At 43.2% G+C, this 23425-nt stretch overlaps 1 protein-coding gene across 2 annotated transcripts; it reads left to right on the forward strand.

Annotated features, from left to right (window-relative positions):
- slc7a11 (solute carrier family 7 member 11) lies at positions 1 to 23320 on the forward strand. Of its 2 annotated transcripts, none has more exons than XR_016114317.1 (12): positions 1 to 412; positions 4742 to 4868; positions 5986 to 6101; positions 7898 to 8023; positions 9155 to 9254; positions 10708 to 10752; positions 12202 to 12325; positions 13910 to 14013; positions 15932 to 16028; positions 17462 to 17611; positions 19244 to 19351; positions 21236 to 23320. XR_016114317.1 is itself a non-coding variant. In XM_088991214.1 (12 exons), exons 1-12 carry the CDS (start codon positions 160 to 162, stop codon positions 21289 to 21291), a joined length of 1476 nt encoding a protein of 491 aa, XP_088847340.1. In that variant the 5' UTR covers positions 3 to 159; the 3' UTR covers positions 21292 to 23316. The 2 variants fall into 2 exon arrangements, 1 of the variants encoding a protein (XP_088847340.1); XM_088991214.1 differs by having other exon boundaries at positions 3 to 412; positions 19174 to 19351; positions 21236 to 23316.
- The last annotated feature ends 105 nt before the right edge of the window (positions 23321 to 23425 follow it).

The following is a 23425-nucleotide window of genomic DNA, read 5'->3' on the forward strand; positions in this document are numbered from 1 at the left end:
CAGAGAAAGAGAAAGAAAGCAAGATAGCCAGAGGGAAGACCCACCCCCACCCTCCACGGAATTTATTTGCGGCTTTTGTAACTGCGCGCTCGCAAAGGCAGATTAGTTTTTCAAAGTCAACTTGTCGTCCGTCACGCCACCGCCGCTCGCCCAAAAAAGATGAAGAGACGATTATCCGGTGACGCAGCGGATGAAAATGGACATCCCGTTCTTTCCGGTCAATCGTCCAAGGAGAAAGACACCAAAGTGGAACTGGGGAAGAAAGTGACGTTGCTTTCGGGGATTTCCGTCATTGTGGGGATCATGATCGGCGCCGGGATCTTCATCTCTCCAAAAGGAATCTTACAAAACTCGGGCAGCGTCGGGATGTCTCTGATGGTCTGGATCGCTTGCGGCGTGCTTTCGCTCTTTGGTGAGTTTGTCTCCAATCGTTAGCGTCACTTGGCGTCGACGCTTGCCAAATGTCTGTCCGCCCCCTCAGAAGAAGCCAATCAAAAACAATTGACTCTTTTTTTTCCCACTGGAAATCCTCATGGCCTCTCTGAAAAAAAAAAACCAAAACATTGCAAGAACTGGCACACAAATTGCGTCTCCTGTCAATCAAACAAAGCCATTTGGAATTCTTTCAAAAGACTTCTGATTTTAAAGGACAACGGACACCACTTTCTGTTTCCCAACTGACATCAGAAAAACATTTGATAGCATCTAAAATAGCCAAAACACGCAAGCTGATATTTTCAGTCAAATGCAAAACACCAATCAAAATGAGTGAAAGTGTCCCAAAACCACGTCGCCGAGAAACCACGTCTGCATTCAAAGAAATGGCGCGTGGAAAAATATTCCGCCAGCCATTGTGGCGCTCTGTGTTAGTTCATTTGCCAAGATTATATTCTCACAAATTTAATGTTTGTAAGGCGAAAAGTTCGTAAGCTGAAGCGTTGGTAAGCTGAGCTATCACTGTATATTCGTACATGTAATTACAGTAAAGTCTGGTTATATCGATATCGGTTATATGGATAGTACCGCTTATTACGATACTATTTCTATGAACGCAAGGAGAAAATTACATGCGCGCAGGGTCGGATATATCGATAGTCCCGGTTATATCGATATTTTTCGGACTCCCGAGAATATCGATATAACGAAACTTTACTGTATTTGGTGTTGGTGAGGGGGGGGGGGGGGCAGTTTTTCTTTTGTTAGCACGCCGAGAGATGATGAGTTGAAATCCTGTTCCGGCCTCCCCGGGTGGAGTTTGCATGATCTCCATGGGTGGGTTTTCTCCGGGCCCTGCGGCTTTCCTCCCACATTCCAATAAAACATACCTGGCAGGCGGATCAAACACTCCAAAGTACAACGGGGCACACTCCGCAACCTTGTTGACGATAAAGCGTTCAGGAAGATGAATGAATGAATTTGATGGCAGCGAAAAGTACATTAATTTCTAATAGGCCTGATCGGGAAATCCGAATGGCAATTTTACAATCCCCCCCCCCCATCTAAATATATCCTGGAATAGCAGTGCCAATGACAAAAACCCTGGCACTTGGAGTGGACGCATTTTTTCCACACGGTCTGCCTGTCGATGAGTTCATAACAGAATATTCTGGATGCCAAAAAGAGTGACAGGCAATAGCCGCGGGTCACAAATACATTCATAACACATTTAACTGTTTGTTCCCTAGCGGGCATTTTGCATTTGTTCCTCCACGGCCTGCAGAGCCTGCAGAGCCTGCAGCCCAGCTTTGTAGAGTGCTCCCTGAGAGCCTTCAGCAGGAAATGCATAACTAACATGTGTGTTCAAATAAACTCTTATAACTTCTTTATTTGTTGTTCAATCTTTATGAAACTTTTAGTACACTTTCATAACATATCATAGAATAAGATAACCACATTTATTTTGTGAAATCAATTGAAGTTTTGGAAAATTATTGCAATGTTAATGAAGATTTTTTTTCTCCAAAACCTGCAAATTCACACACACACACACACGCACACCGCAAGAATCCAAACAAGGGTGCGGAAAAATCCTACTGGACCCTCCGCACCCTGCCCACCACCTTTTCCAGCTACTGATCCATGCGCACCAAATCCAGCAGACATTGAAACGGCTTCTAAAAAGTCACACAGATAGAACTGTATAGTGCCTCTTTGCAAATTGTTTTTGATGATGATACTAGTGCAGCTTGTTCTACCGGAGACAAATTCCTTGTGTTCTACATACTTGGCAATACAGCTGAAACTGATTCTGATTTCTATGGTCGGAGGGGCGGTCCCCAAACTTGTGACATGCCGCCAGAGCTTTCCTTTCTCCTCAACCAAAACTAATTTGCTTGTATCTACTAGCACATTCCAAAGCTATGTGCGTCGTTAACATTTTACGAGTGCACACACACACACACACACACACACACACACACACACACACACACACACACACACACACACACACACACACACACACACACACACACACACACACACACACACACACACACATTCCTGTTTCGTTGGTTTTGTGAGGTCCTGATAAGGAGGGAGGACCAATGTTGCTGATAAGTTTAGAGAACTAGTGTTACATTGGAGCACTAAATGTCAGCCCATTTCCCACGTCAACTTCAATAAAAAACAAAGAAATAAAAAGTGGACTTAAAACTAAAATAACAGCAGGAGTGAGGTTTCTGAATGGGTACATTCAAAGTCCTCACCCCTGTAGTGAATTTGGTTCAAATATCATTTTACACACACACACACACACACACACACACACACACACACACACACACACACACACACACACACACACACACACACACACACACACACACACACACACACACACACACACACACACACACACACACACACACACACACATGCAGTGAGTAAAAAATGTGTGTGTATCCAAGTGAAATGAAAATACACACCAAAAATCATTTTGGGTGAATTTATGAGGACCTTTGTGAAACTTTAACAGATGCAGATAGAGAGACCCTCTGGAAGCCTTTAGAATGAAAAACTTGTGAGGACCGGACTGGCCAAAAGGTCCTCACTTGTCAGAAATGTCCTCACTACGTATGGTATCAAATGTTAGTGGTCCTCACAAGACTAGTCATACAAACACACACACACACCCACATACTGCATGTCAAAATATATTCTGCACATATTTATTCATCTTCCAAATCGCTTATACCTCATCGGGGTCGCAGGGGTGGGGGGTGTTGCAGCCCATCCCAGCTGTCTTCAGGCAGTAGTCGAGGGACAGCCTGAACCGGTTGCCAGCTCATCACACAGAAACAAAACAAGCACGCCTTCCACACACTCAGCCCTGGGGACAATTTGTAGCATTCAACGTGTGATGTGCAAGCATATTTTTTGCGCTTGTGCGTAGGTGCAAATTCCACACGGGGGTGGGGTGGGGGTTAAACTCCCACTCCGCGATATTTCATCGGTGAAAAGGTTTCTTCAGCCGTCATCTGTACTTCTTTGAAGGTGTCAAACATTTCTCATCCGAGAAGCTTGGTCAGTGAACTAAAATTTGCTGGTAGCTGCGGTCATTTTCGACCGGACTATCGGCAACTCCTGCCAGAAGAAGGTTGTCATGTGTATCCTCGTGCCATCGGAAACTGACCTGGTAGGAGTGAAGACTGCACCTGCACCCTCATCTTAGTCGATACCAATGGTCCTTAAACTGGGTTTGATCGAACCCTAGTTCTTCAAGGACAACCGACCCCCCTGGACAAGTTGTATCCATAATTTGTCAAATCCCTTCAAATGACTTCTACCGAGCGTATTTGACAAAGATTCCGACGCATATTAAAGCTATATTTTACGTTTCAAGATTCGCGCTGAATATTCAGGAAGTCTTGTTTTCAAGTTGATGACGATTCCTGACGTGACGTCACTGAAGGAACGCGCCTGACCGAGAAAGTGACACACAATGCATTTTGGGTACTTTGTTTGGTCTGAAAACTTTGCGTTGATGGCGAAATTAGAAGGAAAACACATAAATAACGCCATGGTGAATCGGTGTGCGTTGCACCAAGACTACTATTTGATACTAGTTGACACAAATTCCCAGCAGACAAATCAGCCCATTTCCAACGGAGCTTGGGCGCCATCTTGTGCATTTTCTGGGTGCTACATTAGAGTCCAGACGCCTCAAAATGACACGGAAGGACTTCTGTCATCGATGGCAAACATTTATGCTTTCCTCTTCACAACTATTTGAATCATATTCCAAACTGGATGAGGAACAAGAAAGCATCTTTTTCCAAATCTGAACTCTCTGAAGCCATTGTTTTGATTCTGGAGCACGTCAGTTTGTGATGGAGTATCCTGGCGTGACGTCACGAACTGGGGGCGGGACTTTCTGAATATCCGAGCTCATTTTGTGGCAGTTTTGTGACATTTTAAGTCGTTTTTCTTGGTGTTTTGCATTTGACGACAAATATCAGCCTGCATGTTTTGGCGTTTTTCTGATGTCATTTCGGAAACAACAAACTGGTGAGTTTGGTGAGTCGGTGTCGGTGGATGTTCTGCCGCAAAGGTCCACCCCTCAGTCTGGTCTGTGGTCTGTGGGCATAGTCATTGAAAGAAGGGTTTGATGAATGAGCGCGATGAAACTGGTGGGATTTGGTGCCTCCAACAAGATGAAGAACCACTTCTAGCTGCACTGCAAATAGCAAACGATGCTTTGTGGTCTCGATGACTAACGTGTCACCATTGTTTTTCCTAGGAGCCTTGTCCTACGCTGAACTGGGAACGTGTATTAAGAAGTCTGGTGGGCATTACACATACTTATTGGAATGTTTTGGTCCACACGTGGCTTTTGTGAAACTATGGGCTGATATCACTGTGATCAGGTAACGTGTGATTGGATTTAATCACCTTGTACAGTGATACCTCGGTTTACCAACCTCTTGACTTGTGAACTTTTCGGTTTACGAATGTTAAATTGATGACAATTTTACCTTGGCTTACAAACTATTTTTCGGGATACACACAGAGCTGCCGCAATAAGTGATGTGTCCTTTGCGAACGAGCCCGTTGATTTAACAAGAAAATGGCAGCCGGCTTGTTTTGGGAAGGTAAGGTACAGTGATACCTCAGCGTACGAACTTCATTGGTTCCCAGAAAATATGTGTAAGGCGAAAAGTTCATCTTCCAAACATTTATTTCCCATAGGAAACAATTAAAAATGAGAATAATCCGTTTCCAGGTCCACATCAAACATATTTTTGGACTAAATAAGCCTTAAAACTACACAAAATATACCTTATTGTATGTATAATAAATGGGATATTGTACTGTAATTAAAGTAATAAACTGTACTGTATAATAAAGTCGTTTTATTTACCTTTGTGATGGCCGTTGATGGCTCACCCGCAGACAAAAAATATCCTGTGACTGTAAAGTGTCCTTGAGAGTTTTGCAAGGTGCTGCTTAATGACATTTATTATTATTATTATTATTATTATTTATTTCTGGAATGGAGTGGAAAGAGGAGTGAGGGAGTTACTGTTTGAAAAGAGAGTCCGTTGGAAACACCTTTAGCCAGCTTCCTTGTTCATAAGGATGGTAGCAATGGTGGACTTAGCGTACTGGTACTGGGACGCTAAGTCACACAAACGCACACCCCGTTGGTGTTTTTCGATGATCTTCTTCTTCTGCTCGACCATAATTGTCTTTAATGTCTTCTTAGGCTTAACACTAGCCTGTGGTTGCGTCTTTTTTGGTCCCATAATAGCAAAAGTAGTTAAAAAAAAACACGTCCACACTCAAAGAAGGGGGGTGACGAAAACTAGTTTGTCAGCCGAGACTATATGCTTGCAAATTTAATGTTCGTCAGGCGAAAACCGCGTGAGCTGAAACGTACGTCGGCGCAGGTGTCACTTTATTTCACATTGGATGCTTTCTAGAAAATGTATCGCATGTCTATGAATTTATTTACCGGTACCTTAATGTCTTTGTCTTCTACAGACCTGCGGGAATGGCCGTCGTCTGTCTGGCTTTTGGCCAGTACATTCTCGAACCTTTGTTTATGCCCTGTGATATTCCGCCGACTGCTGTCAAATTGGTCACAGCCGTTGGCCTCAGTATGTATTATTCTCTTGTTTTTTTATTACAGCACTAGTTAAGAGTGACTAATTTTCATAAATCTAAATTTTATTGGCGTGCGTGTGTGTGTGTGTGTGTAGCATCACAGAAGAAACTGTGATCTGGAATTGCATGCTTTGTCTCCTGGTCATCAAAATGTGGCGCTCACAATAAAAAACAAAATCAAATCAACTCACACTGTCCCCTGCTAGCTGCTTTTCATTAATCCTAATCATCATCATTTTTCAAGCTCTTCTATTAATAATAATACATTTCATTTATAAGCGCCTTTCAAAACTCTCAAGGTCACTTTACAGTCACTGGATAAAATTTTCTGTGGGTGAGCAGCGGCAGTCACACGCGCCAGAGTTCACTTAACCCAGAAGTAATTCAAATAGATAGAAAACTAGCTAGCTAATAGATAGATAGCTATCTAGCTATATCACTAATAGATAGCCAGCTAGCTCGCTAAGAGATAGCGGATGGATGGATGGATCGATGGCCAGCTCGATAGATAGATAGCTAGATAAATAATAAGCAAGATAGCAACTTTGTGATTTTCATGTTGGAGTAGATGAGCTGAGAGTCATTTCGGCAGTTATTCATTTTTTAAATAAACATTTAACTACTAACCTATAACATTGTTCAACAAGACACTCACTATTGCCTGAGACGGTTGCTTAGACAACACAGAAACACCCATAGCTACACGTAGCAATGGTCGACTTAGCGTACTGGTACGCCAATACACACAAACGCACACCTCATTCACGTTTACTTTCTTTTGTGTCCTTTTCGTCTGAACACTAGCCTGTGCTGGGGTCTTTTTCTGTCCCATCATAGCAAAAGTACCCCACTCGGTAACAAACCACGTCTGCACTCCAAGAAAGGAGGTGACAAAAACTAGTGCGCCAGCCACCATGGCGCTGTGCGTTTTGGTTCGTCCGCCGAAAACTAGTTCGTCAACCAAGACTATATGCTCGCAAATTTAATGTTCCCGTCTGTGGAAGCTCTCTGTCGTACAGGAATGGTCCATCGATGACAAGGTTTCTTCAGCCGTCATCTGTACTTTGAAGGTGTCAGACGTTTCGCTTCCCATCCAAGAAGCTTCGTCAGCAAATTAAAGTCTTACTGGTAGTATCTATCGGCCCTATATATATCCCTACTGTCCAGACGTGGCGGTGCCGGACTCTGCTATGATAGGTCCCTGCTCTCAGGTTGGGGTGAGCAGAGGACTAATTCCTGCGGCTCCACTGATAGCTCGTTCGAACAATAGACTGCTTAGGCAACATAGTATTAGTCATGCTGATGAGGTGATACCAGGGCAAAGTGGGCAATCAGGCCAGTCGTCAGTCAGGACAAATGAAACCGTCAGTGGAGCCGCAGGGATTAGTCCTCTGCTCCCCCAACCTGAGAGCAGGGACCCATCATAGCAGTATGTATAGGGCCGAAACTACCAGTAAGACTTTAGTTTGCTGACGAAGCTTCTTGGACTGGAAAGGAAACGTCCGACACCTTGAAAGAAGTACAGATGACGGCTGAAGAAACCTTTTCATCGATGAAATTTAATGTTTGGGATGCCAAAAGTTCGTGAGCCAAAGCGTTCGTATGCTGAGGCATCACTGTATTAAAATCATTCACAATCAATCATGATCAAGCTTATTGTCCAGGAATCCACTGAAAACGTGAATAAATGGTAGTGAGAGCAACAGGGTTCATTTCATAGAACCAGACATTGTAAAATGTGCTATTTCCACGTCATTTGAGTGTTACGTGACTCTCTCTGTCTCCATAGCCTCGGTCATGTACACAAATAGTACGAGTGTGATCTGGACGGCGCGGATCCAAATCTTCTTCACTATCTGCAAGCTGGTGGCCATCAGTGCCATCGTCATTCCTGGACTCTACCAATTGTTCAAAGGTAGGACAAGTTCCATCTCAGCCCAAAAGCTACGAGAACTCACATTTCATCTTGTTATCATTGTTGACGTGACAAAAGGGACGAGATTCACAGGAAGTAACCACCCTCAGTGCTGAAGGTGCTGATACGATGAAAGATTAACTCATTCGCTCCCAATTCCCGAATCTATTCGGGAATTGAAAAATGTGACCGGGAGCGTCATTCCCGAATTTGTTTGGTTTTTCTTGCGGGGGAGCTGATAAAGCGCTGGTTTTTTTTACCTTCCACGAGGGGTCTGCGTTTGTCTTATGTCCACGTTTGCGCTTTGTTACAGCTTCAGCCGTTGTTAAAGTGCTATAAAAATCAATATGTATGTATTTTGGACAGCTGCCCTCATTTCAAGCTCAGATAACTCCAGACACATATAGCTTAGGAATTAACATTTTTAAAGAGAGCCTAAAGTTTTTAACTCTGTATTGAATTGTGTCTGCGTAAGCTCTCAGTCATACAGGAGTGTTCCATCGATGAAAAGGTTTCTTCAGCCGTCATCTGTACTTTTTCGAAGGTGTCGGACATTTCACTTCTTATCCAAGCGGCTTCGTCAGCGAGCTACTGTTTTTTTTTTGCTGGTAGTTTTGGCCCTATATACATCCCTACTGTCTAGATGTGGCGGTGCCAGACTTTGCGATGATTGGTCCCTGCTCTCAGGTTGGGGGGAGCAGAGGACTACTCGCTGCGGCTACGCTGATTACTTCTATTGTCCTGACTGATTACTTATATTGTCCTCCCTGAGTATGAGGTCTACGACTGGCCTGATTGCCCCATTTACTCTGGTATCACCTCATCAGCATAACTAAGCCTATGTTGCCTAAGAAGTCTGTTGTACGAACGATCCAAATTGAACCTCATCCCACCATGGCGATTTAGTGAAGGATTTTGCTGTTTTATGAAAATATCTTCTTTGACTCCCCTTTCAAAGCATCTATTTTCTTTCGCTAAGATTTTAACCTCAAATGTCGTCAAATGAGTGGTTGCTAGCTTTTAGGTGCAAATGTACTGCTGTATTAAATTGTATTGTCCTGCTCTCCTCTCACCTTCTCACCTTGCTTAAAATCTTCCCATGCCTTTTTATGTGTGTGTCTGTGCACATAGGGGAAACACACAACTTCGAGGATGCCTTTCAACTAAACAACGTAAAACTGTCAAGTTTACCCCTGGCCTTCTACTCCGGGATGTACGCATACGCTGGATGGTACGTATGAAGTGCCGGATCATGGAGTCATCACCAGAATCAGAATCAGAATCATCTTTATTGCCAAGTATGTAGAACACACAAGGAATTTGACAGGGTTGCGGGTATTGCTGGAGGCGATGCCTGCTGACGTTGGGCGGAAGGCAAACTACACACCAAAATGATTGCCAGTCAGTCGCGGGAAACATATCGAGACAAACAACGAGTCACACCCACATCGACATGTCCAACGAGTAGGAACCGAGCCTATGCCGCTCGCAGCCCATTCAGGCGGTTGTACCAGACTACCATCATTGGCCATTGTGTAGATCAGGGGTGTCCAAGGTCTACACATGATCTACACCAGACATGTCCAGCTGCAGGCCTGGAGGGCCACTGTCCTGCCCTTTTTCCAGATCTTCCAGGACCAATGCACCCGATTCAAATCATCAGGACCGTTTTGATGCTCCTTCAGAGCTGGCTGATGAGCTGATCATCTGAATCGGGTTTGCAGAGTGGCCCTCCAGGCCTGGAGCTGGACATGTCTGGTGTAGATCCTTACAAAGTACTTCAGTGGATATATACAGGTCAATATTTAACATAGCGTATTAAACCAAGTCAGAGGGTGAAAAACATTTAGGATTTTAAGTACTTGGGGCCAACTGTCCCGAGCAATGGAGAGTGTGTAAAAGAGGTGAAGAAGTGTGTCCAGGCAGGCTGGAACGGCTGGAGAAAAATGTCAGGTGTGATGTGTGACAGAAGGGTTACCATGTGAGCCATGATGTTTGGACTGGACTTCTTTGAATCTGTCGGACGTTGGATAAGAAGCGAAACGTCCGACACCTTCCAAGAAGTACAGATGACGGCTGAAGAAACCTTCTCATCCAGAGATGAAGATGGTTTGCTTTGGGAGTGACCAGGTTGGATAGGATCAGGAAGGAGTATATCAGAGGGACAACTCATATTTGAGGCTTTGGAGAGAAAGTCAGAGAGACTGAAATGGTTTGGACATGTCCAGAGGAGAGACAGTGACTATATTGGAAGAAGGATGCTGAGTCTTGAACCGCCAGGCAGGAGACCGAAAGGAAGATCTAGGTGGAGGTTTATGGATGTGGTCAAAGAGGAAATGAAGGTAGCTGGTGTGAGAGAAGAGGCTGCACAAAACCGCGTTAGATGAAGGACACCGATTCATCGTGGGGACCCCTGAAGAGGGTGAAAAACAGAATGTATTAATTTTTTTATGAATGGAAATGATAGACTCATAGCCCCACTCGAGATTTGAACCATAACTGCCCGATTGGGTATATAAATTTTAGGTATGAAGTTAGTTTATTATTATTGGGTTGAATTGGATTAGCCTTTATTAGTCTGGCAGTAGAGAAATGTACAAGGTATTTGGGGAATGTGTGACAATTGTACTTCATATGCCACCAAGCGCTCATGTTGCTAATCATGCAGGTGATGTGTTTTCCAGGTTCTACCTCAATTTTGTTACAGAAGAAGTTCATAATCCTGAGAGGTAAGTTTACATACCTGTTTTAAAATGTATATAAATTCTCATCAAGCAGCCCAGACTTGGTCAGCCTTTCAATCACTTCAAGGCTGAAAGTGAGACATGAATTTCTGTTGGATTCAAGAGGATTCTTCAATTCTTTGGTCATTTCCCTTGATTTAAGAACATCCAGTGATACCTCAGTTTACAAACGCTTTACCTCACGATTTATAAATGAACTGTAGACAGTTTGGTATATAATCGTATTCAATAGAAAATGTTGCTCTAAAACAACAGAATGACATCGTATACTATCCTGTCGTGTAAACGTCACGTCGGCCATTTTGAAAGGATTTCCACTTACGACCGTTTTGACGGAACCGAATCCGCTCGTAACTTGGATGTTACCTGAATTTGCAATAAAATGCAGATTTGTTGAAAACAACAGAAAAAAACTGTTTGACAAACATCCCCAAGCCATTTCCACCATGTCTATAAGGGACATATTGTTCATGTCAAAACTCTGCAAGTCATGATAAAAAAAGTTTTTGTATTTGGAAGCATTGGGCTCCTGATTCATTTTGTTAAGTCAAAAGAATCATAAATGGATGTAAAAGCAACTCCCCCTTAAAGGACAACCGACGCCTCTGCACAAGTTGTGTCCATAATTTGTAAAATCGCTTCAAATGATTTCTACTGAGCATATTTTACAAAGATTCCACCACAGATAGCTATATTTTACCTTTTAAGACTCGCGCTGAATAATCAGGAAGTCTTGTTTTCGAGTTGATGACGATTCATGACGTCACGTCACGGAAGGAACGCCCCTGACCGAGAAAGTGACGCACAATGCGTTTTGGGTACTTTTTTTCGTCTGAAAACTTCGTGTTGATGGCGAAATTAGAAGGAAAACACATAAATAACGCCATGGTGAATCGTTGTGTGTTGCACCGAGACTACTATTTGATACTAGTTGACACAAATTGCCAGCAGACAAATCAGCCCATTTCCAACGGAGCTTGTGCGCCATCTTGTGCATTTTCTGGGACGCTACATTGGAGTCCAGACGGCTCAAATTGATACGGAAGGACTTCTTTAATCTATTGCAAACATTTATGCTTTCCTCTTCAGAACTATTTGAATCATATTCATAACTGGATGAGTAACAAGAAAGCATCTTCTCCCAATCTGAAGCCATTGTTTTGTTTCTTGAGCAAGGCAAGACGTCCTGGCGTGACGTCACGAACAAGGGGGCGGGACTTTCTCAATCTCGCCAGTTCTGAGCTCATTTTGTGGCAGTTTTGGGACACTTTAACTCATTTTTATTGGTGTTTGTTTTTCTGATGTCAGTTAGGAAACAAAAAAGTGGTGTCGGTTGTCCTTTAAAACGTATCACGCCGATTACCAAAACAATTCTGTTAACACACTGATTTGACTTTTAGTACGCGAGTATAACAGTGAACGCTTATGTTTCAGGACCTTACCCTTGGCTATCTGTATCTCCATGGCGATTGTGACAACCTGCTATGTGCTGATTAATGTGGCCTACTACACCGTAATGTCAGTTGAGGAGGTTCTGTCCTCAGAAGCAGTTGCTGTGGTAAACACTGAATTACAAACTCAAATCCCTTTGGTTTCATTGCACTTTATTTTATGCCACTCATCCTCAAACGATGATCTCAGTGAAATTCATGCATTATTGTCTGGGAACCTACGCAACGATCCTGTCTGTGGACTTCAGCTCTTCGTTCAATGCCATCACTCCTCACCCCCAAACTTCTCCAGCTCGGTGTGTCCCCCAAGAACAGCCATTGACCTGTGAAAAATCTCATCAACATGCACCACTAGCACTGGAACCCTATAGGGATGCGTCCTCTCTCTACTGTTCTTCTCCCTTTACAAAAACCACTGCACCTCAACGCACCCAGCTGTAAAATTCCTAAAGTCTGCGGATGACACCACGGTCGAGTCTGCGTACCGACAACCAGTGGAGCAGATGGAGCTCTGATGCTGCCGACACAACCTAGAGCTAGCTGAACACACTCAAGACGGTAGAGATGATAGTAGACTTCAGGAAAACTCCAGCACGACAGCTGCCCCTCACACTATCCAACTGCCCTGTTTCTACCGTACAGAGACCTTCAAGTTTCTGGGTACCGACAACCAGTGGAGCAGCTCGATCTCTGATGCTGCCGACACAACCTAGAGCCGAAAACACTCAACATGGTAGAGATAATAGTAGACTTCAGGAAAAATCCATGCTATAAAACGTTTTTCGGATGTCAGTTAGAAAACAAAAAAAATGGTGCCGGTTGTCCTTTCAGGGATTAGATTAAATTAGATTACATTAGATTAGATTAGATTAAATTAGTGTCCTCCATATTTATTTGTCATGTCTTTCTTATGATGATACTAGTCCAGCGTGTTCTACCAAAATCAAATTCCTTGTGTGTTCTGCACAGTTGGCCAATAGTAAAAATGATTCTGAAGAACAGGGATAATACTCCTCGAAATCTCACTATCTCGCCACTCCCATATTTATAACAGAACTTGGTCTGCATATTTTCACCTACTTAATATATTGCTATTCCTTGACCTTCTTCAAATTTCCTATCCTTCACCTTCCCTCCACCTCTGAGCCCCAACTCACTTCACCCAACATTCTCTTCGCACCCTCAAGTCTGATCTCCAAACCCACTTATCGCATTCTCGTTTTGATTGATCTCCTCTTTGTTATTTATAGTTTTAACTGTGGTTTTATTATTCTGACTGTAACGTTTTCTAGTGTTTTGAAAGGTGTTTATGAATGAAATGTCTTATTATTATTGCTTTTATTGTTATTGTTATCGTTAGCGTTATCGTCATCATCATCCATCTTCATTCCATCCATCCATTATCATCCATCCATCATCATCCATCCATCATCAGCCATCCATCCACCATCATCCATCATCTACATCTAGGAGATCTGGCCAGCTGTTCGCGCTTAGAACACCCAGGGGCGCGGTATGCTTATCAAGAAAACTATGTTTTACTAATGTATCACTTCAATTTGCATATACTCTCAATAAATAGCTTGGCAGTGGGCTGCAGAATTTGCGCCTTTGTCCACAGTGTCCGATCGAACATCTCTGACACAGAAATTAAGTCTTACTTTGTTTTCACGTCATTTCCTTATTTACAGACATTTGCAAAGAAGTTGATGGGGGACTTTTCTTTAGCAGTGCCAGTATTTGTGGCCATGTCGTGCTACGGCTCCATGAACGGTTCCCTCTTGGCCCTGTCGAGGTACAGTTTTCTTTTATTTGGAGAGCATTTTAGCTTCCTGCGTGGTATGCAATTGACTGACATAAAACTTTACAAACCTCTGTAAAATCCTACTTCCTTGATTTACAATTTAAGTGGACATCCAGAGTTCCTTCATTTTCAGTTGTGTATGAAAGGAAAGAGGTTATGTTCCAGGATTCTTTAAATCTTTAACGGCGCTTAAGTTAGGGCAGTGGTTCTTAATCTTGTTGGCGGCACCGAACCCTACCAGTTTCATATGCTCATTCACCGAACCCTTCTTCCAATGTCCGTGCCTACTAACTGCAGTCTAGACTGAGGGGTGGACCTCTGTGGCGGAGGACCCACCGAACGAACCCCTGGTTAAGAACCACTGAGTTAGAGGTTCAAGAACTGCAGTTTTCAAACACCTTCATTCATCTGTCGGCAAATACCACACATAACCAGAAAGACATTTTTAAATCTTCTGTCACATCACTTTACTTGACTGAATTAAAGCATCAGCTCTTGTACGTTTCCATATCTCCTTCAAAGTAGAAGTAGTTTCTGAACCTATAACTGACCGTTTCCAAGTTGGGGCCACACTTTGCAAGGTTACATTATTGTAGATTGATGTCGTACAGTAGGGCCAATATTATGAGAGGGACCCAAGTACAAGAATGATGCTACTGGGAGAAAAAATCAAGAAGGTGGAGGTTTTAAATACTTGGGGTCAACTGTCCAGAGCAATGGAGAGTGTGGAAAAGAGGTGAAGAAGCATGTCCAGGCAAGGTGTAACGGCTGGAGAAAAATGTCAGGTGTGATGCGTGATAGAAGGGTTTCAGCTAGGATAAAAGGAAAAGTGGATAAAACTGTGGCGAGACGAGCCATGATGTTCGGACTGGAGACGGTGCCACTGAAGAAAAGACAGGAAGCGGAGCTGGAGATAGCAGAGATGAAGATGTTGAGGTTTTCTTTGGGAGTGACCAGGTTGGATAGGATCAGAAATGAGTATATCAGAGGAACAACTCATATTTGAACTGAGGTTCTTAAACTGTGTTCGATCGAACCCTAGGGGTTCAGTGAGTCATTCTCAGGTGTTCGGTGGATCCTCCACCGCAGAGATCCTTGCCTCAGTCTACAGTAGTCTGCAGATTGTGGGCATAGTCATTGAAAGAAGGGTTTGGTGAATGAGCATATGAAACTGGTGGCTTGCCTCCAAAAAGATTAAGAACCACTGTTTTAGAAGCTTTGGTGAGGAAGTCAGAGAGACCAGACTGAGATGGTTTGAACATGTCCAGATGAGAGAGAGCGACTATATCGGGAGAAGGATGCTGAGCCTTGAACTGCAAGGCAGGAGACCGAAAGGAAGACCTAAGTGGAGGTTTATGGATGTGGTCAAAGAGGACATGAGGGGAGCTGGTGTGAGAGAAGAGGATGCACAAAACTGAGTTTGTATGCTCTTCCTGGGCCCGCGTGGGTTTTCTCTATGTCCTCCGGTTTCCTCCCACAGGCTGATTGAACACTCTAAATTGTCCCTATGTGTGAGTGGTTGTTTGTCTCTGTCCTGCGAGTGACTGGCAACCAATTCTGGGTGCCTCGTGCCAGAAGACGGCTGGCATAGGCTCCGGAAACCCCTGCGACACTAATGAGGATAAAGCGGTCTGGAAAATGGATGGATGGATGGATGGAGATACCTTTCTGGCAAGATGTTCCGTGCATATCTCACTCGATGGCAGCCCCAGGAAGAGTCCTGACATCTTGGGCAAATAAAGTATGTGTGCTGGGTGGCTTGGCCCTCCCAGGGAAGAGCTAAACAAAGTGGCTAAGGACATATAGCTTGTGCTGGAGCTGCCGCCTCTGTGACCCGAACTGAGTCGTCATCATCATGATATGGATGGATAGTTTCAGAAAGTAAATAAATGTATGTCTGTTTTTGCAGAGCATTCTTGGTGGCGTCACGTGAAGGACAACTACCTGAGGTTTACTCCATGATTCATATTCGGAGAAACACTCCGATAGCCGCCGTCCTTATATTGGTTAGTTTACTACAGCTAAGTTCATCCATGTTAAAAAAAGTGTCATGCACGTGCAACACACTGACAACAAAATAGTACATTTTAAGGTCATTTTCTGATTGAAAGGCAAAGTTGATAGAACCACGATGCAAGCATGCATTGTTGGCACAGAAAGAATGGTGGGGTAAACAGTGATACCTTGGCTTACAAACTTAATTGGTTCCCAGACAGAGTGTGTAAGGCGAAAAGTGTGTATCCCAAAAATTAATTTCCCATAGGAAACCATTAAAATGAGCATAATTTGTTCCCAGGTCCCCATAAAACACAAAATATACCTTATTTTACGTATAATAAATGTGCTGTGATATTGTAATTTAATAAACTGTACTGTATAATAAAGTGGTTTTATTGACCTTTGTGATGGTCGTTGATGGCTTGATGGAATGGAGTGGGAGGAGGTGGGAGGGAAAGTCACATTCCATAAGGACTGTAGGAAGGAGGGTTAGCCTACCTTTCATAGGCTTGTGCCCAGGGACGGACTTCTCTTCCTGTGTAATGAAAGTCCGGTTCGGCATCTTTTTTCCAAAAAAGGCCGGCTTCATCAGCGTTAAACACTTGATGAGGAACGTAGCCTTCTTCAAACCATCCGTGGCTAGCCTTGAAATCATCAGTGGATGACGAACTTCCAGATTGCCTCTTGAAGATATCCGAGTGAAGTTGCCGTGCTTTCTCTGTGATAATTTTACCCTGTTCCTCATCAATTGTGTTCTGTTTATGGGTTGATAGCTTTTTGCATCAAGTGTCTCAAGGAGCTCTGCGTTGTACATCTTGAAAGTTGTTATATTGCAACAGATGCAAGCAGACCCACGAGGAACTTCATTGATAGCTGGTTCCCTTGCTTGTCTTTTCATTTCAAATTGAACTGATGGCTTGTGCGGGTTATTTGTGGAGCCTGATTGATGGCATATTTTAACCTTGCAGTCTACACTCTGCCTTGGAACTATGAATAAAGTTGAAACAAGTCCAAATTTCACTGTTTTCTATCCATTTTTTTTCTTTGTTTATGTGCTCACTCCCCTCCTCCTCACTGCTGCGTGTGTCCCCTCCCACCTCTACCACGGATCTTGACCAATCACGTGCGGCTTTAACCAAAGACTGGGAGTGGGGAATATAGGAGGAAAGAAGCCGGCTACCATTTTCAGCTTCGTTCACTTCAAAGATCCAGCTACAAAAAACGGCTCGTTCGCAAACGACACATGACTCATTGTGGCGCACCGTGTGTTTCCCGAAAAATAGTTTGTAAGATTATATTCTCCCGAATTTAACGTTCGCAAGGTGAAAAATTTGTTAGCTAAAGCGTTCGTAAGCCGAGGTACCAGTGTATATACGGTATATATGTATTGCTCTTAATGTATTGAACATGAGTTCTACAATGTTTCAAACGTTGTGTGCAGTATCCGTTGACCATGCTCCAGCTGTTTCTGGGAGACATCTACAGCCTGTTAAACTTCATGAGCTTTCTGCGCTGGTTATCAATTGGTGTGGTGGTACTTGGCTTAATCTACCTTCGATACACCCGCCCTGACCTGCCACGCCCCTTTAAGGTCAGTATTGACACATTTTTAGGCGTGGCTGTGAGTACGAATGGTTGATCGTCCTTGCGTCCTTGTGAACCTTGCGGTTGGCTGACCGCCAGTTCAGGGTGTTCCCTGGGATACGTCTGGGATCGGCTCCAGCACCCCCCGCGACACACAAAAGCGGATCGGAAAATAGATGGATGAATCACTGATGATTTGTGCTGCAATTTCATCTTCATTTTGTCAACAATCAACAAAACAACCCCCCCGCCCAAAAAAGAAAAGGAACAAAACCCCTATGAAATCCAAATGTATGATGAGCTATCGAGCTACATATCTCGCTAGCTAGTTATCTAGCTCCCTGGCCGGCTATCTATCTATTAGCTATCTAGCTGGCTGGCTACCTATCTAGCTGGCTACCTATCAGCTATCGATTGGCTAGCTAACTAGCTTTGTCTCGATTTGAGTTACTTCCAGGTTGAGTGAACACTGGCGCGTGTGGCTGCCGCTGCTCCCCAACAGAAAAAGAACTGATCCTGTGACTGTAAAGTGACCTTGAGAGTTTTGAAAGGCGCTTAGAAACTAAATGGATTGTTTTTATTGTTATTATTATTATTATTATTATTTAGCTCGTAGTAGACGTGCACATTCCACCATGATGTCCCTGATCAGTTTCTGAAAAGGACCCTTTGATCCTCTCCTCTTTCACCTAGAGCTGCTTCATGTCACAAAGAGGGTACAGCGAGTGCTGAAGAATGAATGACTCTGTGTCTTTGTGTTGTCATATTATTATTATTTTTTTTTTACTTCAAGATGGCGCCGCGAGCGTGGCTGCCTTTCCAGCAGCTCCTTTATTTTATTTTTCTACTTCTTTCAATCCTTTCCTCTTCCTTTCATAACTTTGCTGCTGTGAATGGTCAATTTCTCCACTGTGAGACGAATAAAGGTACATCCAATCACTTCTACAAAATTCCAAGAAGTGATGGGTTAGGGTTAAGATGACAGATCGCTCAATTTTAAAACAGGCTAGCGGGCTACTCGATTTATCGATCCTTGGTGATCCCAGTACGGGCGGAACATCTTATCAAGACGAAAAGGTTTCTTCAGCCGTCATCTGCACTTCTTTGAAGGTGTCGGACGTTTCGCTTCTCATCCAAGAAGCTTCGTCAGCAAACTAAAGTCTTACTGGTAGTTTCGGCCCTATACTTACTGTTATGATAGGTCCCTGCTCTCAGGTTGGGGGGAGCAGAGGACTAATCCCTGCTGCTCCACTGATAGCTTCTATTGTCCTGACTGACGACCGGGCTGATTGCCCAATTTGCCCTGGTATCGGCATGACTAATCCTATGTTGCCTAAGCAGGCTATTGTACGAAGGATCCAAATTGAACCTCACCCCACCAAATCGGTTAAGGGAAGGATCTTGTCAAGACACGTGGCTGAGTTTGACGAAAATCACCAGTGCCACAAAAATGTGATTGTAAAGCAATCATGGACAGATGAAAGAAATAAATCAAATCGAGTGAAAATGTGACATTGTTATCTGACGATGAATTGTTTGTCAAGACATTCACTCCTGCTTTGTGCCCAGGTGCCGATTTTCATCCCAGTGGTGTTCAGCCTGACTTGTTTCTTCATGGTCTTCCTGTCACTGTACTCAGATCCGCTCAACACAGGCATTGGCTTTGCCATTTCCCTGACAGGGATCCCAGCTTACTACGTGATTATACACATGGACCGCAGGCCCAAGTGGTTACAAAGGGCTTTAAGTAAGTCTCAACCAGTAAAACACATCATTAAAGGACAACCGACATCACTTTTTTGTTTCCTAACTGACATCAGAAAAACATTTGATAGCATCTAAAATAGCCAAAACACGCAGTCTGATATTTTTAGTCAAATGCAAAACAGCAATAAAAATGACTTTGAGTGTCCAAAATCTGCAAAAAATTGAGCTGCGAATTGGGCATTTTCAGAAAGTCCCGCCCCCAGATCGTGATGTCACGCCAAAACGTCTTGCATTGCTGCAGAATCAGAACAAGGGCTTCAGATTGGGAGAATATGCTTTCTTGTTACACATCCAGTTATGAATATGATTCAAATAGTTCTGAAGAGTAAAGCATACATGTTTGCAATCCATTAAAGAATTTATTCCGTGTCTTTTTGAGGCAACATTAGGGGGAAACAGATCACCAAAAAAGAGGTAGAAAATGGCGTCCAAGCTCCTGTGAGAAATTAATTAGCCCGTTTCCACAGGCTGATAAAGTCCTTCCATGGAGCTTGGTCGCCCTCGTCTGCCTCTTTTTGGTGCAACACGACATTTTCAGACCAAACAAGTACAGCAAAATGCATTGACGTGATGGAAGGACTGCTACAATGTGTCCTTTTTTTTCGGTCAGGGGCGTTCCTTCAGTGACGTCACGTACGGACTCGTCACCAACTCAAAAACAAGACTTCCGGAATATTCAGCGTGAGTCTTAAAACGTAAAATAAAGCTATATGCGGTGGAATCTTATTCAAATACGTTCAGTAGAAGTCATTTGAAGCCATTTTACAAATTATGGACACAACTTGTCCGGTGGTGTCGGTTGTCCTTTAAATGAAATTGAATGAATGAATCCAATTAAAATCCGGAGTGTCAAAGTCAATTTAATTGCAGGCCATATTGTAGTGTCAGCATTTTCCTTGGCCTTCATTATGACTGTGAAACCAGATACCTCAGCTCACGAACTGAATTTGTTCCCAGAAAGTGTGTGTAAGGCCAAAAGTACTTCTGCCGAACATTTATTTCCCATAAGAAACCATTCAAATGAGAATAATCCGTCCCCAGGTCCCCATAAACCATAATTTTCTACTAAATAAGCCTTAAAACTACACAAAATACACCCTTTTATGTATAATAAATGTATTATTGTAGTGTATTTAAAGAAATAAACTGTACTATATAATAAAGTCGTTTTATTTACCTTTGTGACGGTCGTTGATGTAGTTGCCTCTTGATGTTATCCAAGTGAAGTTGCCGTGATTTCTCGGCGATAATACCCTCACTCACACTGTCCCCTGCTAGCTGCTTTTTCTTCATCCAGATCAACAGAAGTTTTTTCAACCTCTTCTATTGCCTGAGACCGTTGCTTAGACAACACAGAAACACACACATAGCCACATGTAGCAATGGTTGACTTAGTATACTTGATACTGGGACGGAAGTCACACAAACGCACATCTCGTTGGTGTTTTTTGATGAGCTCCTTCTTCTGCTCGACCGTAATTTTCTTTTGTGTCCTCTTTGGCTTAACATTAGCCTGTGGTGGGGTCTTTTTCGGTCCAATCATAGCAAAAATACTCCACTCGACAACAAACCACATCTGCAGTCCAAGATAGGTGGTGAGAAAAACTAGTCCGCCAGCCACCGTGGCGCAGTGTTGTTTGGTTCGTCTGCCGAAAACTAGTTTGTATGCCAAGATGATATTCTTGCGAATTCAATGTCCGTTCGGCGTTGGTGTTGGTGAGCTAAAGCATTCGTAAGCTGAGGTATCACTGTATAGCGCTGAAGCAACTTACGAACAAATTCACCTTACCGTATCTCGTTGGTAAGGTGGGGAGCGTCTGTAACCGCTCACTAATATACATTTTTTTTCTTCTTCTGTGCGTAGATTCTACCAACAAATGCTTACAAATTCTCCTGGAAGTGGTCCCACCGGAGCAATAATCAAAGCCACACCTTTTCTAGACTTTGGACTTGGGAAAGTTTACCCTCTATGCCTTTCTTCTTTGGCTTTGCTGTATAGAATCCGGCAGTAGAAGAATAACAATGTATCCTGGTCTTGGGTGAGTTGTAGCATTACCATCTTTGACCACTTCAACCTTCTGAAGATAGCCATGGCTGCTAGCGATAGCCTTCACTCTGAGTACCGTTGTCCAAAGTCAAAAAGTCAGATTTCTTGTCAAATATGCTAATATGCATGACATCCAGCACAGATGAATTGAGTGTCCTCTTGGATGCAGCGTCCAAGGCACTTAGAATGACTTAACAAACATAATAAACACGAAAAGGGCAATTTTCCCCGAGGGTCCATGTTGTTTTGCTGCATGAATCAAATTAGATGTTAGCATCAACCCTATTGCCTCAATATGAAGCACTCGAGTGCTCATGCAGGTAAACACTATAAACTATTAACTGCCTACCCAGCGTATGCTAACATAGGAAGAAAGGAGGGCGATAGACTGAGGCAATCTCTTGGTTGGTCGGCCATTTTCTTTGAATGATTCTATCACTTTTTCCTCTGATGTGAAATGAAGCTGCTAATCTAAGGTTTATATCCAAGATCCACTTACTTGCAGTCCTTAATAATAATAATAATAATAATAATAATAATAATAATAATAATAATAATACAGTTCATTTATCAGCGCCTTTCAAAAGTCTCAAGGACCTTAAAACACCCACTATGAGGTGACATCATTGCTCTCTGATACTTGCAACTGATACCCTTTACTAAATCACCAAGTTGGTTTAAGGTTTAATTTAGAGCGAGCTTACAACAGACTTCTTAAAGGACAACCGACATCTCCGGACAAGTTGTCCAAACTCCTACCCTCCACCTCCCTAAACTGTGAAGCCAATTCAAAAGTTATTCTCCCAAAAACAAAGCAACTATAATTCTCTGCCATGTCCCCTTGATAGCGGTCCAGTTGTGCCTCTCCTACTATCTAAATATATCTACACGCACAACTGAATAAATAAAGATTTCTCTGACTGAACAAAGGTGTTTCTCTGTGTCAATGTCTTTATTCTTGTCCAATTGGTTGGGGAATCGTGGTTAGGTTTAGGTGCTGAGGATCAGGTTGAGGGCTAGTGCTTGGGGAATAGGTGAAGATTTGTTGTTGGGAGTTGGGGTATTAGCTTAGGGTTAGGTCTTGGGGGTTAGCGCCAGGGGTTACGGTTAGTTGTGAGTGGTGCCTTTGGTAAAGGCTTTTTGGCTTTGAGTTCAGGCTAAGGGGTTAGGGATTCAGGTTTAGGGTTTTCAAGAGTCTGGGTTTTGGAGTTTTCAGGCTTAGGGGTTTCAGCTTTAGGGTTTCTGTATTTAGACCTAGGGTTAAGGGGTGTTGAGGCTTAGGGGCTTGGAGTTTTCAGGCTGAAGGGTTTCAGGATTAGGCTTTTCAGACTTTGGCGTTGAGGGGTTTCAGGCTTTGAGGCTTAGAGTTTTCCAGGTGTATGGATTTCAGGTTTAAGCGCTTAGGCTTAGGGGTTGAGGATTTTTAGGCTTTGGCGTTTAGGAGTTCCAGGGTTCGGCTTTTCAGGCTGAGGTCTTTTGGCTTTTTCAGGCTCAGGCGTCGAGGGTTTTAGGGCTTGAGGCTGAGGGCTTTTAGGCTTAAGGGTTTCGGGTCTTCAGTCTCAGGAGTTTATGCTTTGCAAGCTTAGGGTTTTCAGGCCTGGAGGTTTAGGGCTTTTCAGGCTTCAAAGTTTCGGACTTGGGGTTTTCAGATTTAGGCTTTTAACAAAGTTTTATGATTTTCAGTCTTAAGGGTTTAGGGGTTCAGGGTCTTACTCTCAGGGGTTTGTGTTTTCCAAGCTTAAAGGTTTTCAGACTTAGGGCTTTTAGTCTTTTGGGTTTTCATGCTTTGGGGTTTAGGCTTAAGGGGTTTCAGACGTGGTGGTTTCAGGCTTAGGGTTTTCAGGCTTTGTTTAAGGCTTAGGCGTTCAAGGTTTTCAGACTTTGGGTTTTGTGTTTTAAAGAGCTAGGGTTTACAAACTTAGGGGTTTCAGGCGGCGGATTGTCATATATGATTATATATCATACATGTGTATATATATTTATGAATGAAAATATGGATATATTTTA

This window comes from Hippocampus bargibanti, linkage group LG02 (genome assembly GCF_051943395.1).
Source record: "Hippocampus bargibanti isolate YZ-2025 linkage group LG02, ASM5194339v1, whole genome shotgun sequence".
Classification (NCBI taxonomy): Eukaryota; Metazoa; Chordata; class Actinopteri; order Syngnathiformes; family Syngnathidae; genus Hippocampus; species Hippocampus bargibanti.

Coding starts and splice junctions, on each gene's coding strand:
- slc7a11 (XM_088991214.1), top strand. CDS start 160: ATGAAGAGACGATTATCCGGTGACGCAGCGGATGAAAATGGACATCCC. Junction 4,869..5,985: donor GCTGATATCACTGTGATCAG/GTAACGTGTGAT, acceptor TGTCTTCTACAG/ACCTGCGGGAATGGCCGTCG. Junction 8,024..9,154: donor ACTCTACCAATTGTTCAAAG/GTAGGACAAGTT, acceptor CTGTGCACATAG/GGGAAACACACAACTTCGAG.